We start from the raw sequence: 27,051 nt of genomic DNA, 5'->3' as shown, positions 1-27,051 counted from the left end.
CCCATTTTGGTCACTGGGGGTCCAACTACTTGGAACGCTGAATCCCAAGAAGGGTGTGCCACCCTGACCCCTGCTTTCCCACCCCTTGTTTCCAGAAGAAAATGTACCCGTCATGGATCAATCTCAAGGGGGGAACACACATTGCAGGGGTCCTCCTGCGCAAAGAATGTGCATGACCCCCTTACCTAAACATATACATTAAGTTAAACATCTGACACCAGAGTTTTTACAGTCCCAACCGTAGCGATGGGGAGGCTGTCAGCCATAGATTCCCCCTCAGGTGACTGCTGTGCCCCTGCGATCACAGTCTTGTAAACATATGCCACAGGTCAACAGTTACTGAATCCCAAACACATATCTCTGTTAAAAGGGTTAAAAAGATTCTGATATTGATGACCTATCCTCAGAATGGGTCATCCATATCAAATTGGAAGGAGTCTGACACCCAGGACCCAAGCTGTTTGAGGAAGCTACGGTGCTCTGGTGAGTCCATTAGATAGTGGCTGTGCTTTATATTGCAGCTCAGAACCATTCACATGAATGCGTCTGAGCTGTGCCGAGGCCACATGACAGAGGAATGTGATGTCACTGGCCTAGGAAGAGGCCGCAACTTTCCCTGGAGGGCCACAACTGATTGGTGGGGGCTATAGGAGTCGAAACTCCACCGATTTGATATTGATGACCTATCCTGAGGATATTCCATTGATATCAAAATCTCGGAAAACCCCTTTAATATTTATTGATAGGAATGGTAGGATTCTTGAAGGCTCTGACTCTCCACAAAAGTCAGATTCCTTTTCCTCCCAGTCAGCAGAACGTATCCTCCTGTCACACCTGTCCACTTCTAGCACAACTTCTTGCTGGTGGTTTGGAGATGTTGGGATAGGCAGACCCTTGTGCATCATCAAGGAGGCTCACTGAGGAAGGTGCACAGGAGAAGAAGAATGCAACTTGGCAGTTCTGTAGGTTAAGGCAGAGGGACTAGCTGCAACTAGAAGGATCACGGTGACTAACAATATATAAATCAGTTTAACCCTTACATGAATGGGGCTGAGCTGCAATATAACACACAACCTGTGGACAGTTGTGGCACAATTTTTTTAAGAAAGCGGCTATGCTTTTCTAATCCTGGACAACTGTTTTATAGCAAAACACCCATTTCAGGGCGTCATTACTTGATTTACTTGTAATGTGCTCATAGTTAATTGAGCTCAATTATAGGGGTTGTCCAGGTTGAGAGCTGAACCCGGACATACCCACATTTTCACCCAGGCACCCCCCTAATATGAGCATCGGAGCATTTTATTTCAAGGTTTTTTATGGGGATTTGGTGACGTACCAGGCTCTCCATAAGGACTGCTAGGCGGAGGATTCTACTTAGCAGTGAGCCCAGCGACGTCACCGGCACTAATGGACCAGCTTTAGCGTTGCCCTAGCCTGTAAAACGGCTAGGGCAGGGCTAAACCCTCCCATCAGAGACGGTGATGTCACTGGGAACACTGCTGGGCGGAAGCCTCCGCCTAGAAGTGTAAAAACATAAACAAAGAAGCCCTTGCCCTGCGCAATCCAGCTCTGATGCTCGTATCACAGGGCCAGCCTGGGTGAAAATATTTTAATATAAATGATGTGCTGGGCTGCTGTATTTCCCCCCATGACTTTATAGTAGCCGGTCGGTGGGGAGTCCAATCAGATTGTTGTGTGGCATGTATTTAGCATGCACATGGGCAGTGATGGTTGTCAAACTGCTCCAAATGATCAGACAACAAGAGAGTTTATCTCTGTCTGTCCTTTAAGTGTGAATGCGCCTATGGGGATGTCACAGGGCGGGGGAGCCCTCTCCATGGGTGGCTGCTGCCAATAGACCAGTTTCTCCTTCCACTTCTACACGTTGCCCACACTACCCAGCAATAAGTACAGGGCAGAGATGGCACAAACACTGTTTGCAGCAGGTGGAGCTGAACCTGTTGCACAGGCAATATCCACAATTGTCACTCTCCATTATAGTCTATGGGAAACACTCATCTGTTTCTGCACCTACCATAGACATCTCATTATGAATTGGGGACCCACTGGGCGGACTACTAGGATCAGACAGAAGTATATATTGCTTGCCAAATCTACAACAGGGCCCCCCCCACCTACCATGTGCTTTTTTTTTTTATAATAAAGTCTTACACAATCTACAGTCCTCACCCCCCACTTGTATGTTAACATTATATTACCACTGTGGAATTGTGATAGGTCCAACCTTAGCTGTTGCTGTTGTTCACAATCAATCCCATTGTATTAAACAAAAAGACAGCTAGCAATCAGATGTAATCTGTAGGGTAACCCAGCTGCAACGGTCAAATTTCCCTGCAGCATAAAGGGAATGTGTCACCTATATTTTATTCTGCCAGTTAAAACCAGATAGTGTCAGATATACCGTACTTTTTTTTTATTTTTTTATTGTAGATTTTTTATTCTGTTTCCTGAACATGATTATGGGGGTGCCATCTTGCCTCTTCTTAACAGCATTTAGAGATATGCTTTACAGCAGTCCTCATGGGCCTTAGACACAGTAGACTGGTGGGGATTCTCTTACTTCTATGGCAGAGTTTTCCAGGCATGCTCTGTGACTTGTGCAGAGGTCAGGAGGGAATAGATAAGCTGTGATATCACCGATTGTGAATGGTGGATTATGTGTTATCTTTACAAAGTTGATATCTGTCATTCTTATTCTGCCTTTGAATATAAGCAGATAACTACAGTAAAGTGAGCTTACTTATTTAAAAAAGGATTTTTTTTATTATAGATATTGACATGGAAAATTAAAAATAACAGCATCAATTTTTTTTTCTAAATGTATCCTTACAATGAGTTATTTTCTGATTACACATTCCCTTTAAGTATCACACAGTGTCCTGCCCATTGTAATCAAAGGGCTGTATGTATAATGCATGGACATGCAGGGTTCTGGAGGGGACAGAGTACATGAAAGTGTTTTTTTTCAGCCAACGACCCCCTTAATGCTACAGTCATCCATGCCTACCGCCGTATATTTTCTCCTTATTGACTTCTCTCTGATCTTATACACAATGAAGTAATCTTACAGCGAAGGATTGTTTGGGAATCTGGAAAATCCCAATGTCATTTGTGCAGTGTCAAATTTTCATAACATACTTGATTAATAAATAATATACTTTCAAAATCTGCTTTAATAATCAGCACTGTAGTGGCTGCAGGTACTGCTCAATAACCCTGTATTCACAGCCATCACAATGGGAATGTTTGATTAAAAGGGAAAGCTGCAGGTCCCCGCTGGGTTTTCCAGTCACGCCGCTCCAATTATGTACTGCTGTTCTGTTACTGAAACACATGGGTTTTTACGTGGGAGCCTTCAGAATCCTGTTTTGTATCAGTCGCCCACATCACAGTGAGATCCTGTAGTTTACAGGCTTTTGGCTTGATAGTCCTTTCTTGTAGGTAGACACTGTCCCTTAGTGGTGGGATCCGGAATGTAGCATTCTAATGAAGGCGTCATTTAGAACTGAATTGTTAAAGGTGTGTTATACTTTTTAGTTTTAATTTTTTCCCCACTTAAGTTCCTGACGGCATTCAAGTATGGCTATAAGCAGCATTATATAAGCACTGTAATCTCAACTAATTTTTCATGAATGAATATTGCAAGCAAACATAAGAAACTTTGTAATACATCTTATTAGATAAAAATGCCCCTTTCTCCATTTAGGAGCCACTTATCCGCCTTCTGAACTGATCACTCACTTTCAGTTCATAGCTGATAGACCAGACAATCACTGGCAGATAGGATTACTTGCTGCCAGTGTCAGACTGGGGTACCTAGGGCCCACCAGTAAAATTTATTTTGGGGTCCCACCGTCCGGAACATTCGAATATAATAAATAATTTAACATTTTCTTTTTTATAGGAACATAGGCTGGTTGAGGTGCTGTACACTGAATATATGTCTGTAGTGCAGTAAGTCTACTGTGTTATGTGCCACTTGTGCAGGGGGTGGGAGACTAGGGGCCCACCTTGCTCAGGGGCCCACCAGGGGATTCCCCTCTACCCCTGTGGGCCAGTCCGAGCCTGCTTGCTGCCCATAAGGGGTTATGGAGAGCGGAAAGGGACTAGGGCAGGGATGGCCAACCTGAGGTTCTCCAGCTGTTGCAAAACTACAACTCCCAGCATGCAAAGACTGCCTACAGCTAGCAGCCTACAGCAGGGCATGATGGGAGTTGTAGTTTTATAACAGCTGGAGAGCTGCAGGTTGGCCATGCCTGGACTAGGGGGATGAGGTGCTGGAAGGAGACAGAGGTACAGACACACAGTGATGCTGTTGCTGGCTTTTGTAATTTTTATGTCCAAAACCTGTGCTGGATTCTTGGCAACACTGCTCAGTATTGCTGGATAATGTCTTCCATTGTATGAGAGACATCATAACAGCTAGTCTCCGACCAAATAGCTCAGGGACAACTGACAATTAGAGATGAAGCCTACAGAGAAATGATGATAAATGCAGAATATAACTTATACACTGCTCAAAAAAATAAAGGGAACACTTAAACAACACAATGTAACTCCAACACAACCCACACAAGTGGCTCAGGTAGTGCAGCTTATCCAGGATGGCACATCAATGCGAGCTGTGGCAAGAAGGTTTGCTGTGTCTGTCAGCGTAGTGTCCAGAGCATGGAGGCGCTACCAGGAAACAGGCCAGTACATCAGGAGACGTGGAGGAGGCCGTAGGAGGGCAACAACCCAGCAGCAGGACCGCTACCTCCGCCTTTGTGCAAGGAGGAACAGGAGGAGCACTGCCAGAGCCCTGCAAAATGACCTCCAGCAGGCCACAAATGTGCATGTGTCTGCTCAAACGGTCAGAAACAGACACTATGAGGGCCCGACGTCCACAGGTGGGGTGGGGGTTGTGCTTACAGCCCAACACCGTGCAGGACGTTTGGCATTTGTCAGAGAACACCAAGATTGGCAAATTCGCCTATGGCGCCCTGTGCTCTTCACGGATGAAAGCAGGTTCACACTGAGCACATGTGACAGACGTGACAGAGTCTGGAGACGCCGTGGAGAACGTTCTGCTGCCTGCAACATCCTCCAGCATGACCGGTTTGGCATTGGGTCAGTAATGGTGTGGGGTGGCATTTCTTTGGAGGGCCGCACAGCCCTCCATGTGCTCGCCAGAGGTAGCCTGACTGCCATTAGGTACCGAGATGAGATCCTCAGACCCCTTGTGAGACCATATGCTGGTGCGGTTGGCCCTGGGTTCCTCCTAATGCAAGACAATGCTAGACCTCATGTGGCTGGAGTGTGTCAGCAGTTCCTGCAAGACAAAGGCATTGATGCTATGGACTGGCCCGCCCGTTCCCCAGACCTGAATCCAATTGAGCACATCTGGGACATCATGTCTCGCTCTATCCACCAACGTCACGTTGCACCACAGACTGTCCAGGAGTTGGCAGATGCTTTAGTCCAGGTCTGGGAGGAGATCCCTCAGGAGACTGTCCGCCACCTCATCAGGAGCATGCACAGGCGTTGTAGGGAGGTCATACAGGCACGTGGAGGCCACACACACTACTGAGCCTCATTTTGACTTGTTTTAAGGACATTACATCAAAGTTGGATCAGCCTGTAGTGTGTTTTTCCACTTTAATTTTGAGTGGGACTCCAAATCCAGACCTCCATGGGTTGAAAAATTTGATTTCCATTTTTTTTTATTTTTGTGTGATTTTGTTGTCAGCACATTCAACTATGTAAAGAACAAAGTATTTCAGAAGAATATTTAATTAACTCAGATCTAGGATGTGTTATTTTTGTGTTCCCTTTTTTTGAGCAGTGTATAATGGTCAGATATAGTGTTATTCCTCTTGTGCACACACATGGCCCCTTATTCTGGGAAGTCATCTGTAATGACAGGTATCCTTTAAATGGTACAAGCCCTTTAACATGCTATATTGAAAAATAAGATAGTAATTAATGAATAGTATAGGTCCCCTCCAAATTAGTCATACTCTTTATACATATCACAAGGAACATTAACAATGATCAGAGTGAATGTGTAATGCTTAATGTTCCCTGTGGGGGCGCTGTTGAAGAATTGAATACTTGCTAGTATTCCCCTATGAATTGAACACTTGCTGCTTTTCCCCAGGGAGACAGTGCAGAGAGACATTGTGCTTTGAAACTATAGAGGTGCGGGGCACCAAAAACATCCAGTAAAAAAGTATCCCAAAATCTCCTTTTGACAATAATGAGATAGCATAACCCAAGATGGAGGTTTGCAGCCTTTGGAGCATAGCCCCAACCTTCATCCTCTTAGGGCTTCCAACTGTAAGGGGTAGAGAAATGAATAGGGATGAGAGATATGGCGAGAGCTGTGCACATGTGCCGTTTAGGGTATGTAGTACAGAGGAGTGAGCTTCTTGAAATTCGTTTTGTGTTCAATTCTGTGAATGAAAAAAATATATATATTTGATTTAGACCTGAAATCATTCTACACAAATCGAACATGCTCCAATTGACTTAAAAATTGGCATGTCTCACATTGATGTCTCCTAGGACTCAGATTTAGTTTTTTAATGAAAATATGTTATCTGTTTTTGTAAATTTTTTATGAATTTTTACTCTTTTCCCCTCTCCTTTAAGGATTTGAACACAATGACAGCAATACCAAATTATGTCAGAGAGACACTGACAAATATATCTATCGGTAAATGCATGTTTTACGGTGTTAACATACAGATTTCAAAACACACTGTGCCATTGCATTTGTTATGATTTTTCATATTAGAAAGCTTCCAAAAATTGTCCCTTATTGGGGGCAGAAAGTGTTTAAATACACACAGTGTTATGGGGGAAAAAAAACTGTGACTTGTTAAGACTCAGGGGGTCATTTATTATTAGATATAGACCGGTTTTTGGCGTATATCTGTCACAGATTCAGTTGCAAAGTGGATTTACAGCCGAATCTTCGACTTTTCCTTGCCCACGCCAGGTCTAAAAACGGGGGCGTGGCGTGGTCAAGGAAGAGGGCGGATCGGAGATGGCGAGTGGTGGGTGACTGCGGGGGCAGAGAGGGGCCTCCCACTCAGTCATACTGGCAGCAGTCATCTGCTGCGGCAAGCTGTGTATACAATGTTTCCTGGTAATACAGTAATTTGGCCTCCCTTTCGGGAAATGGAAAATATTCTGCCATTTTGTTTTAATAGTAAGGGTCTAAAAGCATGGCTATCCAGTAATCATCAGATTGCTTGATGTTAAGGATACAGCGATCTGTGAGCCGCACATCTAAAATATGTCAAATTTATTTAAAGCAACAGACACAACAAAAAATAGATTACAATCATTGTATACAACAAATCTGGGCCATGTGAACCATGTATGTGCACATGCCACCCTGACTCACCACAAAGTCCTAAACATGCCCCCACATCAATAAATATATAACAATATAAAGTGCATGAAATCCATCAACAATGAATAAAAGGCTGGAATACTTATCATAGAGGTAGCATAGTGGGGGTATGTGTGGTGGTCAGGTAAGAAGCCCAACGCGTATCGCCAGACTTGCTGGCTTCCTCAGGAGGTTTTTTTCTCCTTCTTTGAATCACATTGTGTTTTGTATACCGTGAGCCGGCACTCTTACCTCAATCTGGATGTGCCCCCTCTTTTTGAATTACAAGGATACAGCGATCATTATGTAAGCAAGCATACAGTTTGCCATTCTGGCCAGTGTGCCTGCACACCCAGTTCTTTCCTGCTCTGCCCGCCACCAAGAAGGTTGGTCCCCTTTACAGTGTCGTCATCATCATCATCATCTGTCTCCTGCTCCTCCTCCACCACCAACTCCTCCTCATCTTCAAATGGCATCCTTCTCCATAGGACTGTCTCACAGCAGCAAGCAAAATATTTAAGGTTTTCTTTTCCCCCCATATTTTGTTGCATTAGCGTGAGCGTCCGTTCTAAGATAAATATCAAGGGGATGATATTGTTGATGCCACAGTTGTCTCTACTGACAAATATGCTGGCCTCTTCGAAGGGCCTGAGCATGTGACAGGCGTCTCTGATGAGCTGCCACTGCCTGATCTTGAAACAATACATGCTTCCTGCTAATTTTGATGAAGACACAGAACTGTGCCACCACCATTACCACATTTAAGTGGTATGGCACCAACTTCACTGCCATCATCTTGGGCAGGTAGGATTGCAGCTTGCACACAAGCTAATTGCTGGTCGCGAATAGTTTTCTCATGGCCACACTTTCCATTATGGATGTCTCATGATGGATCAGAGGACAAAGAAGAGGAGGAGCAGCTGATAATGAAGATGACAAGGACACTGTACTGTTTGGGGATCTGGGCTGGCTGCCATAAAGAAGACCAGGAAAAGGAGGATAGACGTATTCTGATTTAGAATGCAGGCTAGTTCTAATTTCCCACAGGATCAGCTGATGCCGCTTCATGTGCTGCAATAGAGCCCTGGTACCTATGTTTGTGTTTCAAAGCTCTTGGCTTATTTTAATCCTACAGATCTTGCACATAGCTGTGGTTTTGTATGCCGGCCTTGTGGAGAAAATCTGCCATACAGGAGTTGTTCACACAGAGATAGAAGCAACCGTTTTACTCCTGCGCCCACATTACCAGCAGTGTCACTAGTTCCTCAGCTGACCACAAAAGAAGATCTGGCCCTGCTATTTTTTGGGGAGGTTTTGGCAGTACTTTGTTTTTTATTGCTGCTGTGGCGACCACCCTCCTCCTCTGATGTCACCTACTCCTCAGCACCCCAGGTCCTGTCCAACACACAATCAGGATCATGGTCCTCACCCTTCCTGCCATTTTTAACAGACTGTGATATGTTATTGTGGGCTCCTTAGCCTCCCTACCTATTCACTTCTCTGTATTTACCCAGAGTGCCACTGTAGCTACCACCAGATGGCTGGTGCTCCTACCACTGCAACTACCCACCTTCTTACATTTGGATGATGAGGCCTTGGTCTTTTGTTTTGCACTCTTCTATTTTCCAGAGTTATTATGAGTCTTAAAAAATAAAAAGTCATGGATTTCCTATAAGTGATAAGTGATGGGTTTGGTACACAGATTATTAAATAATACTAGCAAAATTGCAAGTGACTTTTCTGAAATTTAAAAACAGAGGTGGAATTAAATTCTACAAGCACACTGCACATAGGTATTGACCATTTACTTTGGGAATAATGCAATATTTGCAATGAAATGTCTTTGAACTATGCGTTTAATATCATTGGTTTAACAATGACATTTTTGTACTAAAATGTCTATGAAACAGACAGTCTGATACAGTAATGTGTCTGCTAACATGAATATAACAATGCAGTGTTTGCAGTGAAATGTCTTTCAACTGTGCATTTAATATCACTGGTTCAACAATAAATTTTTTGTAGCAAAATTTTTTAAAGCACACTTTCTGATGCAGTAACGCATCAACTAACACAGATATACCAATGTGTAGTAAAGCCTAACACAGCACTCACCCAGCAGTAAAAAATCTTCTTGCTTTATTGCTTTCTGCGGGTTACATAGATATGGACATGAACAGATATAACAATGCAGTATTTGCTGTGAAATGTCTTTGAACTAGAAATGAGCGAATCAGTCAACATTAATTTCTGGTCTGATTCGCCAAATTTTTTTAAAAGTTCAGTTGAGACCTAAATCGTTGTGGCCGAACTGAAATTGCTCCAACTTCCCTGAACTAGTTCCTAGGAGAAATTTTTAGGAAAACTTGTTATCTCTTTTTGTTTACTTTTTATGATTTATTTTTTCCGTCCAACATCCCCCCCTCCCCAAGCTCTGGAACGCAATAACAGTAATTGTAAATGATGTTTGAGTGACACTGACATACATAGATATAGGTAAACACACAGGTAAAAAGAAACCGCACAGGCAAAGATCTCATTCTTTTTCATATATTACAAAGCTTTGAAAAATTGTCCCTTATGAGGGACAGATGATGTTTAAACACACATAGTGTTATGGGATATGGTTGTTAAGTGGCATTAGTCGCATGATGCCGACCACAGCATGCAGCTGCTGTACACAACATGTTGGTAGGCAGCAAGAGTGGCAAGATGGGCCATCAGCAGCAAGGAGAGGTCCATTGATCATATTTAGCCTGCCTGGACTGTGAGAAAATGTATGTATTAATACAGTAATCACATACATATGCCACCTCATGAAATTTAATCCCCCCCCCCGCAAAAAAATAAAAGTATCATTTCAACCGTGTTAACCCCCCTCTTACCCCTGAAAATGTCGGTATAGAAGCAATAATCACGTACGTATGCAGCTTAATGAAATTTAATTCCCCCTCCCAAAATGTTTTAATTTCAACCGTGTAAAAAGTGAGTACATGGAAACTGACCCTCAGGCATTAGTGGCATGATGCAGGCCCCAGCATTGCCTGGACTTTGGACTGTGTTTAAAGTTTCAACCATGTGGAAACTGAACAGACATAAACTGATGATTGAGAGGCATTAGTAGCATAATGCAGGCCACAGCAGGCAGCCGTACACAACGCGATAATAGGCAGACAGACAGCACAGTGGCAAGATGGGGCACCACCAGCAAGGTGAGGTGGGCAAGGTCTATACATCAGAATCAGCAGGAGGAGTGTGAAAATCCTCCTGAATCCAGGCTTGGTTCATTTTGACAAAAGTGATGTTTTGGACACTGGTGGAGGACAACTTGGACCATTTGGGTGTCACCATGCCCCCCCCCCCCCTTCCTCCCCTCGCGGTGCTGAAAACCCTGGAGGCAGGGCAACAAAGAAGATAGAGAGTATGCCAGTTTGGCCACTGTTCCAGCCTGACTGCCCAGAAATCCATAGGGTCAGGGAACTAGATATGCGACAGACTGGCCATAGTTTAGGTAGGCCGGAACCTGGGCGTGGAGGTGGGAGCTGTTGGCAAGCTAACTGGCCTCAGTCAGACGCGGCACATGGAAAAACTGCTTCATTATGTTGAGGAGACTGAAATGGCTGCTGCGGCTTCTAATGCTCGTGGAGGCACAAGTGAGGTGACTCTGCGAGGGGCAGAGGGAGGCCTCCTTTTCAGACACACTGGTGGCAGGCATCTGCTCGCCCTAAGCGGTGGCAAGCTGCTTACACAGTGTTTCCTAGTAACATAGTTTGTTCCCCCATTTTGCCTTGGTAGCGAGGATCTAAAGGCATGGCAATCCAGTAATCATCAGACTGCTTGATGTCATCGATATGCCTGTCACTGCTTAAACAAGCCAGCACACAGGTGGCCATTCTGGCCAGCATGTCCGAGGAGCCACTTCTTTCCAGCTCCCCCACTGAGACGATTAGGTGTGTTGGCTGGTGCTATCCTCATCATCGTTCTCTTGCTCCTCCACCTCTGTCTCCTCCTCCTCTGGCAGTGGCAGCTCCTCATCTTCCTCATCTCCTCCTCCATTGCAGATTCACTTTGTGTGTCCCCAACAGCTATAGGGCGGACAGCAAGATGCATCAGCTGCTCTTCTTCCGCAATAGTTCCCTGCTGCATGAGCGTCAGCATGTATTCTAAGATAAATATGAGAGGGATGATGTCATTTATGCTGCAGTTTCCCTGCTGACCAATTTTTGGACCTCTTTGACGGGCTTCAGCACCCGACAGGCATCTCAGATGAGCTACCACTGCCTGACCTCAAAGCAACACATACTCCCTGCTGCTGAGTCTGTCTGGTGCATGACAAAATCGTTCACAGCTTTCCGCTGCTCATACAGACGCTCGAGCATGTGCAATGTTGAATTCCAGCAAGTAGAAGTATTGCAGATTAAGAGGTGTAGCAGCAGGCCATTCTGTCACTGCAAGTCCAGGAAAGAGTTCCACGCCATGTAAGAGTAACTGAAGTGCTTGAACAGTCTCCTGGACTTTGCCAGCACCATGCACAAGCCAGTTTACTTATATAGAAAGAGCTGCTCCACTAGGTTGATCACGTGCGCCATGCAGGGAGCATGTGTTATTTTGCCCAGGTTCAGGGTGGCCACGATGTTGCACCCCTTGTTACTGACCACCTTGCCCAGTTAGAGTCGGTGGTGTGATAGCCAACGGGACGTTTGCTTCTTGATGTACTTGAGCAACTGCTCGCCGGTGTGGATGCTCTCTCCCAGGCCGATCAGTTCCAACATGGTGTGGCAACGCTTGAGCTGACACATGTAATAGTAAGGAGGGGTAGTGTGAATGACTCTATGCCCTGCTGATGTTGGGGACAGGACCATGTCCATGAAGGAAGAGGTGGAGAAGGCAGATAAGTGCCTGCTGTGGGAGCCAGCCCCATGATATGGTGGGAGATGGTCAAAAGGACCTGGCCTTGTTGCTTGGGTGTTGCCTCTCCACCGCCCCAAATAACATTGACCCAATAGGCCATGAAGGACATGCACTATTCCTGCCCGTAACAGCTGCTCCAGGTGTCCACCGTGGAGTGCAGATTGATGCACAGCGAGAATCGCAAGGAGTGGCCAGCATTCTCTGCCACGTGAGAGTACAAGGCTCTACTACCTGGTACTACACTGACTGAACCACCAGCAACTTGGCCAGACGGGCCTTGTAGTCAATCACAGACTTGTTCTGATTAGGAATGCTGGCCAGTTGTATTTTCCCAAAGGATCCAGTAATGCCGCCTTATGTGCTGCAATAGAGTTCTGGTTCCTATAATTGTGTTTGAAAGGCCACAGCTTATTTTAATCCTGCAGATCTTGCACACTGCTGTGGTTTTGTGTGCCCGCCTTGTGGAGAAAAAGTGCTATATGGGAGCTGCTCGCACAGAGCTACAGGCAGCCAAACTGGGCTTAGTACTGACACCCTTTGGGCCTAACCCACCCAGCGGCATCACCAGATCCCAAAGCAGATGTGGCTCAGGGAGGTACGTGGTCTGCCACTGCCACTGCACTTCTCCAAAGTTGTTGCCTCATCTTCTGAACCACAATCCAGCTCCCAGGTCCTGTCCAGCACACAATTGTCATCGGAGTTCTCACCCTACCTGCCTCTTTTATAAGACTGGGACATATCATGGTGGGCTCCTGGGCCCCCTTCCCCTGCTCTGCGTTTTCCCTGACTGACACTGTTGTTGCCCCCACCACCAATTCTGTGGCTACAGGTGCCACTATAACAACCACCATCATCACAGCTATGAATGGGGTCACCAGCCTCCTCCCCAACCTCCTCCTCATGGCAGTCCAAACTATGAGGGCTCTCACATAAGCCATTAACAGGGAGACTCTCTTGACTATCTGCTGTAGGATGTGGTGGGGTTTTCTTGCCACTTTAGGAATGCCTGTATATACGTAAACTGAATATCCGTACATGAACAATTGAGGCTTGACGCTAAATATCTCTTTCTGCAGATTTCTGCTATACCTTGTGTATTTTAGTAAATATATATATATATATATATATATATATATATATATATGCTGATTTAATTACAGTACATTTAACAATCACAAAAAATGTTTAAATTCCAACCATGTGAAAACTGAAAATATGTAAACGGACAACTGAGGATTGACGCTTAATTTCTCGTTAATTCACACAGGTAGATTTATCTGTCTTGTAGTAATCACATATATAAATGTATGCTCGTTTAAATACAGTTAACAATCCCCAAAAATTTTTTAATTCCAACTATGTAGAAACTGAAAATATGTTCGGACTACTGAGGCGTGACACTCAATTTCAACTTAACACACACAGGTAGATTGCTGCCACACCGTGGTTATTGCTGCAGTAATCACGTATATACGCTGCTTACTGTAAGTAAACTGAAAGCACCCTCCAATAAAAAAATATATAATTGAGACCGTGTGTAAACTGAAAATACATAAATAGATGATTGAGGCCTGACGCTCAGTTTCAACTTAACACACACATTTTTTTTTTTTCTTTTTGTTTCTTGATTTTCACAGGGATCCTTTTTTGTGAGGTCTGATATACTGCTTAATAATATCAAACCTAACAAAAAGGATTTCTGTGAAAATGTGGAAACAAAATGAAAGTATTTGCATGCAGGTAGCTGCTTTTGAGATGCACCTGCTCTTCTGTTAGCAGGCACAGCCAGCCACAGGTCCTGTCTTTTCTTTCCCTGTCTGTCAGCTGCCCTGCTTCTCTCTATTGTACACAACACACACACAATTCTTCTTTGGAATACTAGCCTTTCCCTTCACTGTCCTTGGAAATAAGCTTGACCGATTGATTTTTCACTGTCCCTGACTGATTCTTCACTGTCCCTGACTCACTAAGATAATTTTCCTAGCAGATATCATCAAACACAACCACCCTCTCACAGCACAGAATGGCGTTCTGCTAGGGCTTGTCCCTCTCTGCTGCAGCACTGATTGGCTCATCCAGGCTGTCTGTCAGCTTTGGAGCCAATCAGGGCAAGTACCCCCCCCACACACACTTCCTCTCAGGGTCATGTGAGAACCCTTCTTCTTCATCCCTAGTGCTTTTTTCTAACCAAGATGTACACTAAAATGGTGCTAAGTGCCGTTTTAGTGGATTTGTCTAAAATGAACCTGGACAGATTTGGGTTCATCTGCCATCCAAAAAATAACAAAGTTTGGACCGAACTCGGTTCAGTCTGAACTTGTTCACTCATCCTTTCTTTGAATTATGCATTTAATATCCATAGTTCAACAATGAAATTTTTGTACAAAAATGTCTTTGAAACAAACAGTCAGATGCAGTAATGCATTTGCAAACACAGATATAGCAATGCAGTGTTTGCAGTAAAATGTTTTTGAAATATTTGTTCAATAACACAGGTATAAAAATGAAGTTTTTGCTATAAAGTGGTCTGACTATAATGCAATGTGTTAATAACACAGATATAATACACTGGAAAAAAAAGGTGCAATTGCTCAGTGTTTGCTCAGAATGCTGTTGGGGTGCTGTGCTGGCAATAAGCCTATGTAAAAACTGTAGGTTTTGAAAAAAAAGCTGTCACTCTGTTCATATACATAAAAAAGATTTTTTTCTTACAGGTGTTTTTGAAAACAGAACTGCCAGGCAAGCTGCTGCAGCAATCAAGCAGCTGTATTACACAGTGTGACCAGCCCCTCACTCCCTCAAAGCTTTCCCTGATAAATTCCCTAAAATCTACACAATTATATCTCTCCATATATTGTTCCCATGAAACTACATTATTGGCTTCTGTCTATAATGATTTTGTCAGAAACTTCCAGACATACTCCTTCCAGGTCAAAAGCTAAACACACTATGGTGCCTTTTCTCAGTCAGCATAGCCCGATTGGCTGATGAGGCTGTCTTTCAGCCTCTGAGCCAATCAGAGCAAGCTGTCCCCTCCACTTCTTCCTAGTGTCATGTGATCCTCAGTCTTCTTCCTCCCTCTTGTTTTTCCTAGCCAATATCATCAGTAAATGACGCCGGGTGCCGTTTTTACACAATTTGTCCATAATGAATCACATAAGCTTCGAACTTGCCAGCAAATTTTTGTGACATTCTTAACAAATGTGTTTCGTCTAGAATCAATTCGCTTATCTCTAGTATGTAGTGTGCTAGGTTTGTGACCCCTGAAGATCAACATCTACTATCTGGGGACAATTAATAGTTTTTTATACCTATTTACCAATAAAACAAATTGATTTTTCAGACCTTGACCCTAAGGACTGTCCAGTAGAAGATGTCACAAGAGAGTCCATTGGAGACCCAACAATGCCTCTAAGCCAGTCACCTCCCACTGAAGAAACACTTCCAGAAACATCTGCAGCAGCTGCAGTGAATGTCAGCTCTCTGGACGAGGACCAGCAGACAGACACAGGGGAAGATCAAGAAGGTATCATGATGTCAACCCAACAAGAAGTTCTTCAGTCATTCCTTTCTGCTAATATTTAGCTGTTTCAGGTGGCTATATTGGTTGTCACCCAGCATTCCCTAGAAAAACTGCTGAAAAGAATTCTATGAGAACTTGACAAGAGTATGAATGACAGCTCAATATTTTATTTTAAAGGGGTTTCTGCTCCACCCACCAGAGCGGCTACAAAGAGCTCTCGATTTGGAGTTTGTCAATGCATTATATACACAGTCGATTGATTTCAATGTAATGCTTTACTTGTCCTGTGGGGTTGTTAAAGGGAAACTAAACAGCTGATTTTTGGTTCCACCACTTACCATAAATGACATGGAGATGGTAAATCAAGAATATGCAGACGTTATGGAACATTGCTGCAGTTACATGGTTGATGATCTAATTCCCCTCTCATGGTCTTTTTATCTTTGACCTTAGGTAAAGCTCAGTTGGCCTTGGAGGAAGATCTGAAAGACTCAGTGGAGAAAACTTTACAAGCCTTATTGCTCACCGAACCTGTAGAATTTCCTTCACCAGAGAGAAGTATGACTCTCATCAGTAGTCCACCTCTACTTCCTATGCCGCAGCCAAAGGCATCTTCATGGGTGAATCAGTGTTTGACAGGTACATACCACTTTAATGCTATAAGCAACCACTGAGTTACAGCCTGCATTATACTCCAGAGCTGCAATCACTTGGTGAACAATGGCGAAGAACATAAATATATTGTAATAAAAAGAACAGAACACAGATTGCAGTTCTCTCTAAGGGAAACCCTAAGTGAAGGGGTCGGTCTAGCTGTAACAGTAAGCACTGATGGTGAGCACGCTCCTTTACAGTATAACTTCCTAGTTAACTTCTCCTAGCACTCAGCTTGCTATTAACTCCTGTCTATCAGTTAACCCAGTCCGAATGTTGGGGCCAGTCCGAATGTTGGCGTGCTAATGTTGGCGCCCTTACAATTGTCCTTTCCGGGAACCAGCTGGGGGCTGCAGCATTCAGAGGCTTGGATGGCTATGGAGTTGGTGGCAGAATCCTCCTGGGATGCAGGGCAGTTCTTCTGATTGAATTGCAACAGTTGCCTCCCCCTAGGGCCCTCTATAACGCGACCCAGGTGTAGGAATGCCGAGTGGTATAGTGCGGCCTAAATGTTTCTTTATGTGTGTCACGGTGCTCCTACATGGATACGGCTGGACCCCAGGCTTTTTGGTTTCGAAGCAATAAATAGGGGGAATAATTGAAAGATGAAAGAATAACTGGAGTCCAGACCTTGAGATGAAGTTCAATGGCAGCTTTACTTTGTATAAACGTTCTTCAAAACAGTTTCAGGCTTTGTCTTGGTTCCAGCAGGCTTTAGCATTCAAATGGCAGGCAAACTCCACCTGCTACATCTGTTCCTCTATGACTCTGCTGTACCGACAGGCTGGCTGTATAACTCAGCTTCTTCTGTATGCTGCACTTCTCTCTGTAGTCTGACTCTAGGTTATGCCAGGGAACTTTCCTCCTGGCTCCTGAGGCTTTAAGCTTTGGCCTCCATGGCCAGCAGAGCTTAGGGTGCTCTCGCTGGCATGGGCATGTCCAGCAGAGACGTGCCCCTGCACACCCTTCCCTTAGCAGGGGGTAAGCTAGACTGAAGCTAACTGGTCCCCACCCTTCCTGCAGGAAGTAGGACTCACCCACTTATCTCCAGAGGGGGGTTAGAATGGAATGGAAGGTTCCATTCTATCTAAGTACAACTCTGCCATGTTTGCTGCCACCTGCTGGTGGAATAAATACACAAGATGACATGAGGTTAGACCAATAAAGATAGTAGCAGGGTGCAGAAGTGGTAACACCACTCTGGGGTGTTACAGAATTTAGGCTGGAATGAGAATGTAATAGTAGTTGGGACTCTCTCCTTGCACACAAGATCCACAGGTGCTATCTGGGCTCGATTGTACTGTCTTTCCTGAAGCAATGCTCACATCTGTTTGTGGAGATCTCTCAGTCTCTCTATCTCCTGGCCATGCTGCTGGCTATAAAATGGCGGCTGCTCCACTTCCTTGCTTACCCTTTTCCCCTGGTCCCCCGGCTGTTGTAAGACTGTAATTCGGGGAGGGCTCCCCAGGATACAGCGAAGTCACGGACGCGGAAAGCAACACCGACACGAGCTTGTGCAAAAACAGAAACTTTACTGAATAGTGGTATTAAACAGGATATCACATACAGTTCCAAATGCAGTGAACATAGCATAAAGTTACATCCCCTCAGCCCATAGACTGAGACCCCTGAGTTACACACGGCGCCCTCGAGTGTTACCCGGGAAAACATTTGCGACAATTTTACTACTGCGAGCAGAACTAACACTGCGTTGTGTACCTATTAACCTAGGAAACGGGAACAATTGTGTGTGATGCAGGATATGATCTCGTGTGTGGTGTAACTCAGCAGCTTACAACCTTATCACAGATATAAAGCTCTATAATTTTCTTGATCAATACTGTTGCATTCAGTTGCGCAGTCTCCCTTTAAGGCAACAGATTCCTTGCAGAAAAGCGTGGCAAACACTTTTAGCCTGATGCAAGACAGGATCCCCTAACTAACTACAGGCTTATTGTCATCTTTAGGCGCCAATCTGTACTTGGTGCGTGCACACTCTTACCGACCCACGTCTGCTATTCATCCGATGGTGACTTAAGACAAGTCTTTCCAGCAACCATGAGGCCATGCAGGGTGTCAAGAATATGGATTATCGTTTAATGGCAGTCATTATTTATAAGGCGATTTATAAGGAATTATGAATCGCCCGGCCATCACAGGCACAAACCGGATACATACAGTTGCAAGAAAAAGTATGTGAACCCTTTGGAATGATATGGATTTCTGCACAAATTGGTCATAAAATGTGATCTGATCTTCATCTAAGTCACAACAATAGACAATCACAGTCTGCTTAAACTAATAACACACAAAGAATTAAATGTTACCATGTTTTTATTGAACACACCATGTAAACATTCACAGTGCAGGTGGAAAAAGTATGTAAACTCTTGGATTTAATAACTGGTTGAACCTCCTTTGGCAGCAATAACTTCAACCAAACGTTTCCTGTAGTTGCAGATCAGACGTGCACAACGGTCAGGAGTAATTCTTGACCATTCCTCTTTACAGAACTATTTCAGTTCAGCAATATTCTTGGGATGTCTGGTGTGACAGACATCGCTTTCTTGAGGTCATGCCACAGCATCTCAATCGGGTTGAGGTCAGGACTCTGACTGGGCCACTCCAGAAGGCGTATTTTCTTCTGTTTAAGCCATTCTGTTGTTCATTTACTTCTATGCTTTGGGTCGTTATCCTGTTGCAACACCCATCTTCTGTTGAGCTTCAGCTGGTGGACAGATGGCCTTAAGTTCTCCTGCAAAATGTCTTGATAAACTTCGGAATTAATTTTTCCTTCGATGATAGCAATCCGTCCAGGCCCTGATGCAGCAAAACAGCCCCAAACCATGATGCCCCCACCACCATACTTCACAGTTGGGATGAGGTTTTGATGTTGGTGTGCTGTGCCTCTTTTTCTCCACAAATAGTGTTGTATGTTTCTTCCAAACAACTCAACTTTGGTTTCATCTGTCCACGGAATATTTTGCCAGTAGCTTTATGCAAGTCAACAATTCGTAATCCTAGGTCTTCAGAGAGCTCTTTTATGCGAGGCATCATTCACATCAGGCAATGCTTCTTGTGAAAAGCAAACCCAGAACTGGTGTGTGGAGTTATTAGTTTAAGCAGACTGTGATTGTCTATTGTTTTTGACTTAGATGAAGATCAGATCACATTTTATGACCAATTTGTGCAGAAATCCATATCATTCCAAAGGGTTCACATACTTTTTCTTGCAACTGTATTTGTGTCCCTGTGGCCACGATGAACAGGCCCGTTGTCTTAGTGTGGTGGTGGGAGGCCAGGGAGAGGAGATATACATATTTCCCCACAGAAACCAAATAACGTATCATGCTTGGACTCTACTTGTAGCCGGAACCCAGGTGGGTCTGTTGGTCCCAGAACCATCTCTCTGTGACCATCTGGTCTGGAGCTATGGGCCCTAATGGGTTTTGTGGGTCCTTGGCTGCCAGCCCAGAAGAGGAGGAGGGGACACTTCCCAGAGGCGGGGAGGGGGGCGGCTGGCTACAGGTCAAAAGCCCATGCAAGCCAGCGGGCGGTGTCTTTCTCTGAAGGAGGGTCACATCGTGCCATGTGTTTAGAGGCACCTGCAACCAGCTGACATCACTGCCCTCCATGTGACTACAGCAAAGGACTAATCATAACCCAAAAGAGAATTAAAACACCCCAGTAACTGACTTGTACTCTGTGTAATCCTGTTTGTACCATATTACCTGTATTTGTAACCTCAGACCACCGATAACATGTTTATAGTATGTTATCTAGTGTGCCCTTAAGGCGATTAAATATATAATTTAATCTTGTGCTGTCTTGTATCTTGATCACGAATCCCCACGTCCGTGTTTCGGCCTAGTAATACGCTACCGCGTGTTGGTTTCTCACCCTATATAATCCTGTTAGCGGACTGGGCTTATATGAAACCAGAAGCTGGTGGCAGATTTCCCAGGCTGAGAACGCGCTGTTTCACTGAAGGGAAAAGGCTCTCTCAGCTTGTTGCCTCTCTGTGCCCGTGTGGACAGGAGAAATCTGTGAAAACTGTACAAAGACTGACCTTACCCGCTCCTCCAATAGGGCGTAATGTTATGTCTTTGTAACCAGTGACCATACCGCGGCTCGTAAGCTCGACGTAGTTGATGTCAAGCAGGCACGAGGGGTGGTATCCATCACACAGGGTGTGTAGCTCCGTTCCACAGCTCTTCAAGCTTTCCAGGAACCAATCTTCTTTTTTCTGGACGATATCTGGATAACCAACAGAAATCCGTCACTTTCAACAGTGATTCCGGCCACTCCAGCTCACACTGACGCCTGGATGCCACTGGATTCTGTCTTCCAGCTCCTGTGTCCCTGAGAAGATGCCTGCTCCTTCTTCAGCATATTCAAAATTCCAGCTTTAGCTTAGCTGCGTGGGGAAACAGCAGCCTCTAGTGGTCAAAGAGCACAATGACAGCCTAATAAGTCCATTTTCACATCAACAGTATTTTAAACAGTGGGGACTGTTTCTCCATGTTACACTATTGGCTGCATGGAGGAGCAAGTGCTCATGGGATTTGTAGTTCATCTCACCTCAGAAGAATCAGCACTAATGCCTTCTGTTGTGAGTCCCTGATTGTAACTGGCAGCAGCACCATCCACAGACTAGACCCACTGCTTTCTCTGCAGGGGTTACATACTCAATGATCATCTTGTGTAAAAGGACCTTTAAGCTACCTATACGCATTGTGGATTTGTATGCAGAAAATATGCATAAAAAAAAACAAAATAAAAAATGCACATAAATCCACACTATTTATTGTGTTTTTTATGTGTTTTATGGTGTGGATTTAAATGCTAAGGCCCCTTTCACATGGCAAGAATTCTGTGCAGGTGCAATGCGTGAGGTGAACGCCTTGCACCCGCACTGAATCCAGACCCATTCACTTCAATGGGGCTGTGTACATGAGTGGTGATTTTCACGCATGTGCGTTGCGTGAAAATCGCAGCAAGCTCTATATTGTGTGTTTTTTACACAACGCAGGCCCCATAGAAGTGAATGGGGCTGCGTGAAAATCGCAAGCATCCGCAAGCAAGTGCGAATGTGGTGCGATTTTCACGCATGGTTGCTAGGAGACAATCGGGATGAGGACCCAATCTTTATTATTTTCCCTTATAACATGGATCTGCGGTTTGCGGACCGCAAAAAAACGGCACGGTCGTGTGCATGAGGTCTTAGGCCTCATGCACACGGACGGGTTTTTTTGCGGTCCGCAAAACGGATTTCCGTTGTTCCGTGATCCGTGACCGTTTTTTCGTCCGTGGGTCTTCCTTGATTTTTGGAGGATCCACGGACATGAAAAAAAAGTCGTTTTGGTGTCCGCCTGGCCGTGCGGAGCCAAACGGATCCGTCCTGACTTACAATGCAAGTCAATGGGGACGGATCCGTTTCACGTTGACACAATATGGTGCAATTGCAAACAGATCCGTCCCCATTGACTTTCAATGTAAAGTCAGGAGTCCCTATTATACAATCGGATCAGAGTTTTCTCCAATCCGATGGTATATTTTAACTTAAAGCGTCCCCATCACCATGGGAACGCCTCTATGTTAGAATATACCATCGGATTTGAGTTGGATCGTGAAAACTCATATCCGACAGTATATTCTAACACAGAGGCATTCCCATAGTGATGGGGACGCTTCAAGTTAGAATATACTACGAACTGTGTACATGACTGCCCCCTGCTGCCTGACAGCACCCGATCTCTTACAGGGGGCTGTGATCCGCACAATTAACTCCTCAGGTGCCGTACCTGAGGGGTTAATTGTGCGTATCATAGCCCCCTGTAAGAGATCAGGTGCTGCCAGGCAGGAGGGGGCACACCCCCCTCCCTCCCCAGTTTTAAATTCATTGGTGGCCAGTGCCCCCCCCTCCCTCCCCTGTATTACTGTACATTCATTGGTGGCCAGTGGGCCCCCCCTCCCTCCCCCTCCTAATTAAAATCCCCCCCCATCATTGGTGGCAGCGGAGAGTTCCGATCGGAGTCCCAGTTTAATCGCTGGGACTCCGATCGGTAACCATGGCAACCAGGACGCTACTGCAGTCCTGGTTGCCATGGTTAGTTAGCAATTTTAGAAGCATTATACTTACCTTCGCTGTCTGTGACCGGCCGGGCGCTCCTCCTACTGGTAAGTGAAAGGTCTGTGCGGCGCATTGCTCATAGGACAGACCTGTCACTTACCAGTAGGAGGAGCGCCCGGCCGGTCACAGACATCGCAGGTAAGTATAATTCTTCTAAAAATTGCTAAGTAACCATGGCAACCAGGACTGCAGTAGCGTCCTGGTTGCCATGGTTACCGATCGGAGCCCCAGCGATTAAACTGGGACTCCGATCGGAACTCTCCGCTGCCACCAATGATAGGGGGGGGATTTTAATTAGGAGGGGGAGGGAGGGGGGCCCACTGGCCACCAATGAATGTACAGTAATACAGGGGAGGGAGGGTGTGAAAGTAGCCTACGGCCATGGATCACGGACGCGGATGCCAATCTTGTGTGCATCCGTGTTTTTTCACGGACCCATTGACTTGAATGGGTCCGTGAACCGTTGTCCGTCAAAAAAATAGGACAGGTCATATTTTTTTGACGGACAGGAAACACGGATCACGGCCGCGGATGAACAACGGTGCATTTTCCGAGTTTTCAACGGACCTATTGAAAGTCAATGGGTCCGCAGAAAATCACGGAAAACGGAACAAAGGCCATGGATGCACACAACGGTCGTGTGCATGAGGCCTTACACTGTGGTTTTTCTGCATGAAAATCTGCTCCAAAAAAACGCACACAGGTGAGAGTTTCAAAACAGAAATTCTGTGCAGATTTTTGTGTGGATTTCTCTGTGTATCAAAATACGGATGTGTTACTTGTTTTGTTTTTTGTGCGGATTTTGGAGCGGTTTTGCCCCAATATAAGGGTGAAATCCACACAAGGCAGCTCTGCAGTGCCCATATTAAGTATTACGTAAGTGATACTGTCCGGACTTTCCTAAACTGCTATTAGTTGAGATACCTAAGACTAATGACAGTAAGTGATATGTACTGTAGATGTGCAGCGCTGCTGTGTCACACAGGGTTTCTCACAGTTACTATGCCCCATTAGAATCCATGGATCCCCAGTAGGCAAGATCAGGGCTGGGACAAGGCCATTTGGTGCCCAGGGCGAAGATGGCAAACTGCGCCCCCCCCCCCCCCCCCCCCCCCCCGTTTTTAAGAAAGAATCAATGTTGTTTCAAAACAAGAATATACTTAAAGCAATAGAACAAAGGACTGTGGGACTTTGAAAGTATTCATTTTAAAACACGTGTGTAAACACGAATATGAACTTTGCCCCACGATAGCTCTTTTGTAGAACCCCCATAAAAACTTACAGTTACTTGACTTGGCCCTTGGGGATCTCGGACGCCACTTCAACACTTGGCCGGGGGCTCGGCGGAGCTGATGTTGTGCTTTATCCTAATGAGAAAGATTTCATAATAAGGATTTGGAGAAGGGGCAGAGGAATAGCAGAGCAGGGAGAGGCTGGTGCTGCTACTAGGGGGTCATACCATGGGGGAGTAATAAAGCCCACCATAATGCCCCCCCCAGTAGTAATAATTCTCCTTATAATATGCAAAACATACCCCTTTGTAATGCCCCCAGTTGAGCTAATGTTCCCATAATGTGCCAACATAAAATACCCCTTCTCAGTGCCCCCGTAGATGACCCCCATAGTGCTCCCCCCTTCCCCATAGTACCCACCATAATGTGTCCCAGTATAAAATGCCCCTATACAGAGCCCCCCATATAAAATATCTTCTTTTTAGCCTCAGTAGATGCCCCTAAATAATCTGCAGTAAGATGTGCCCCCATAGATGCCCCCATATCATGTGCCAGTAGCCAGAGCCCCCCCCATATCATGTGCCAGTAGCCAGAGTGCCCCCATATCATGTGCCAGTAGCCAGAGTGCCCCCATATCATGTGCCAGTAGCCAGAGCCCCCCCCCCATATCATGTGCCAGTAGCCAGAGTGCCCCCATATCATGTGCCAGTAGCCAGAGTGCCCCCATATCATGTGCCAGTAGCCCCCCATATCATGTGCCAGTAGCCCCCCTTATTGCCAATAGCCCCCTTATGGGCCAGTAGCCCCCCTTATGTGCCAATAGCCCCCCTTATGTGCCAGTAGCCCCCTTATGGGCCAGTAGCCCCCCTTATCATGTGCCAGTAGCCCCCCTTATCATGTGCCAGTAGCCCCCCTTATCATGTGCCAGTAGCCCCCCTTATCATGTGCCAGTAGCCCCCCTTATCATGTGCCAGCCCAGTAGTCCCCCCTTATCATGTGCCAGCCCAGTAGCCCCCCTTATGTGCCAGCCCAGCCCAGTAGTCCCCCCTTATCATGTGCCAGCCCAGTAGCCCCCCTTATCATGTGCCAGCCCAGCCCAGTAGTCCCCCCTTATCATGTGCCAGCCCAGTAGTCCCCCCTTATGTGCCAGCCCAGCCCAGTATTGTACCTATATAAATAAAAAAAATAATAAAAAAAACTTATACTTACCTCCAGCAATGTGATGCGATGCAGGCCGCCTCTTCCGTCTGTGTCCCTCGCTATACGGCAGTCAGGCGACGCGATGACGTCATCGCGCCGCCTGCACCGGCCTCTGATAGGCTGCCAGCACTAGGCCGGCAGCCTATCAGAGGAACAGGAGGGGACACACCTCTCCCTCCTCTGCCGCAGCGCAGGCATCTGTATTGCCGTCCTGAGGACGGCAATACAGATGACTATGGAGATGAGCGCTTCCGCAATGGAAGCGCTCATCTCCTGCTCTGCCCTGCCGCCGGCCGCGGCCGCCCCCACTTGTCACCAGGGCCGCGGCCTTGCGGCACTCAGGCTTGCCGGCCCACCGGGAAATTTCCCGGTATCCCGGCAGGCCAGTCCGGCCCTGCTGCGCCCCCCTCCTTGTAGCGCCCAGGGCACCCGCTCCTTCGGCCCCTGCCTTGTACCGGCCCTGGGCAAGATGCTATGGTGTGTGACGGTGTTGTGGTTTATCTTGCTGGAGGTTGGTGCGCAGACATGCCAATACACTGTTCACAGGCCTGTTGACTGTTTCCAATGACAAGCAGGATAACTGCGAAACACTACATTTGTTTGTGTTAAAGCTGGGTGACAGCTAACATAAGCCCTATTACAGGAGCTGGGACCCAACTTTATTAGATTCGAACATGTCAAGACTATGGCTACTTTCACACTTGCGGCAAGCTGGTAAGCAGTGATCTGGCAAGCAGTTCCGGCGACAGAACTGCCTGCTGGATCCGGCAATCTGTGTGCAAACGGACAGCATTTGTAGACGGATCCGGATGCGGATCCGTCTTACAAATGCATTGCAAGAACGGATCCATCTCTCCGGGTGTCATCCGGAGAAACTGATCCGTTATATATTTTTTTCACATTTTTACCGGTCTGCGCATGCGGAAGGACGGATCTGGCATTGCAGTATTTTTAATGCCGGATCCGGCACTAATACATTTCAATGTAAATTAATGCCAGATCCACCATTCCGGCAACTAATCCGGAATTTTGGACGGAGATGATACCGCACCATGCTGCGGTATTCCCTCCGTCCAAAACGCTGTTCAGTGACTGAACTAAAGACATCCTGATGCATCCTGAACGGATTTCTCTCCATTCAGAATGCATGGGGATAAAACTGATCAGTTCTTTTCCGGTATTGAGCCCCTATGACGGAACTCCGTGCCGGAAAAGAAAAACGCTAGTGTGAAATTACCCTATGCAGTCATAATAGAGCTGTGGATGTAACACTACATTACCAGACATGTTTGCAATTCTGGGAAAAACTAGGTCATAAGCTCTGCCAGTGCTGTCATGGCCACCATATAGGCCACCCAGCTTTCCCAGGAACAGATACACTGAGAAATAGAACTTGACAGAAGAAGACTCAAGGACTTTGAGCGTCAGTTAGTACATCCATGTACAGTCAGGTCCATAAACATTGGGACATCAACACAATTCTAACATTTTTGGCTCTATACACCACCACAATGGATTTGAAATGAAACGAACAAGATGTGCTTTAACTGCAGACTGTCAGCTTTAATTTGAGGGTATTTACATCCAAATCAGGTGAACGGTGTAGGAATTACAACAGTTTGCATATGTGCCTCCCACTTGGCTTCTCAGCTGTTCCATGGCCAGATGTGTGTTATTTCCTCATTATCCCAATTATAACGAGCAGATAAAAAGTCCAGAGTTCATTTCAAGTGTGCTATTTGCATTTGGAATCTGTTGCTGTCAACTCTCAAGATGAGATCCAAAGAGCTGTCACTATCAGTAAAGCAAGCCATCATTAGGCTGAAAAAACACAACAAACCCATCAGAGAGATAGCAAAAACATTAGGCATGGCCAAAACAACTGTTTGGAACATTCTTAACAAGAAGGAACGCACCGGTGAGCTCAGCAACACCAAAAGACCCGGAAGACCACAGAAAACAACTGTGGTGGATGACCAAAGAATTCTTTCCC

At 45.6% G+C, this 27,051-nt stretch overlaps 1 protein-coding gene across 1 annotated transcript in view; it reads left to right on the top strand.

Moving 5' to 3' along the window:
* PHACTR3 (phosphatase and actin regulator 3) overlaps positions 1-27,051 on the top strand; it is a 196,221-nt gene that overhangs the window by 984 nt on the left and 168,186 nt on the right. Inside the window, exon 3 of the mRNA XM_040435867.1 lies at positions 9,896-9,901. Coding sequence (XP_040291801.1) covers positions 9,896-9,901 — 6 coding nt within the window. The remainder of the gene's footprint in view (positions 1-9,895; positions 9,902-27,051) is intronic.

Source organism: Bufo bufo, chromosome 6 (assembly GCF_905171765.1).
Source record: "Bufo bufo chromosome 6, aBufBuf1.1, whole genome shotgun sequence".
In the NCBI taxonomy this organism is placed as follows: domain Eukaryota; kingdom Metazoa; phylum Chordata; class Amphibia; order Anura; family Bufonidae; genus Bufo; species Bufo bufo.
This window is presented reverse-complemented; position numbering and strand designations above follow the sequence as displayed.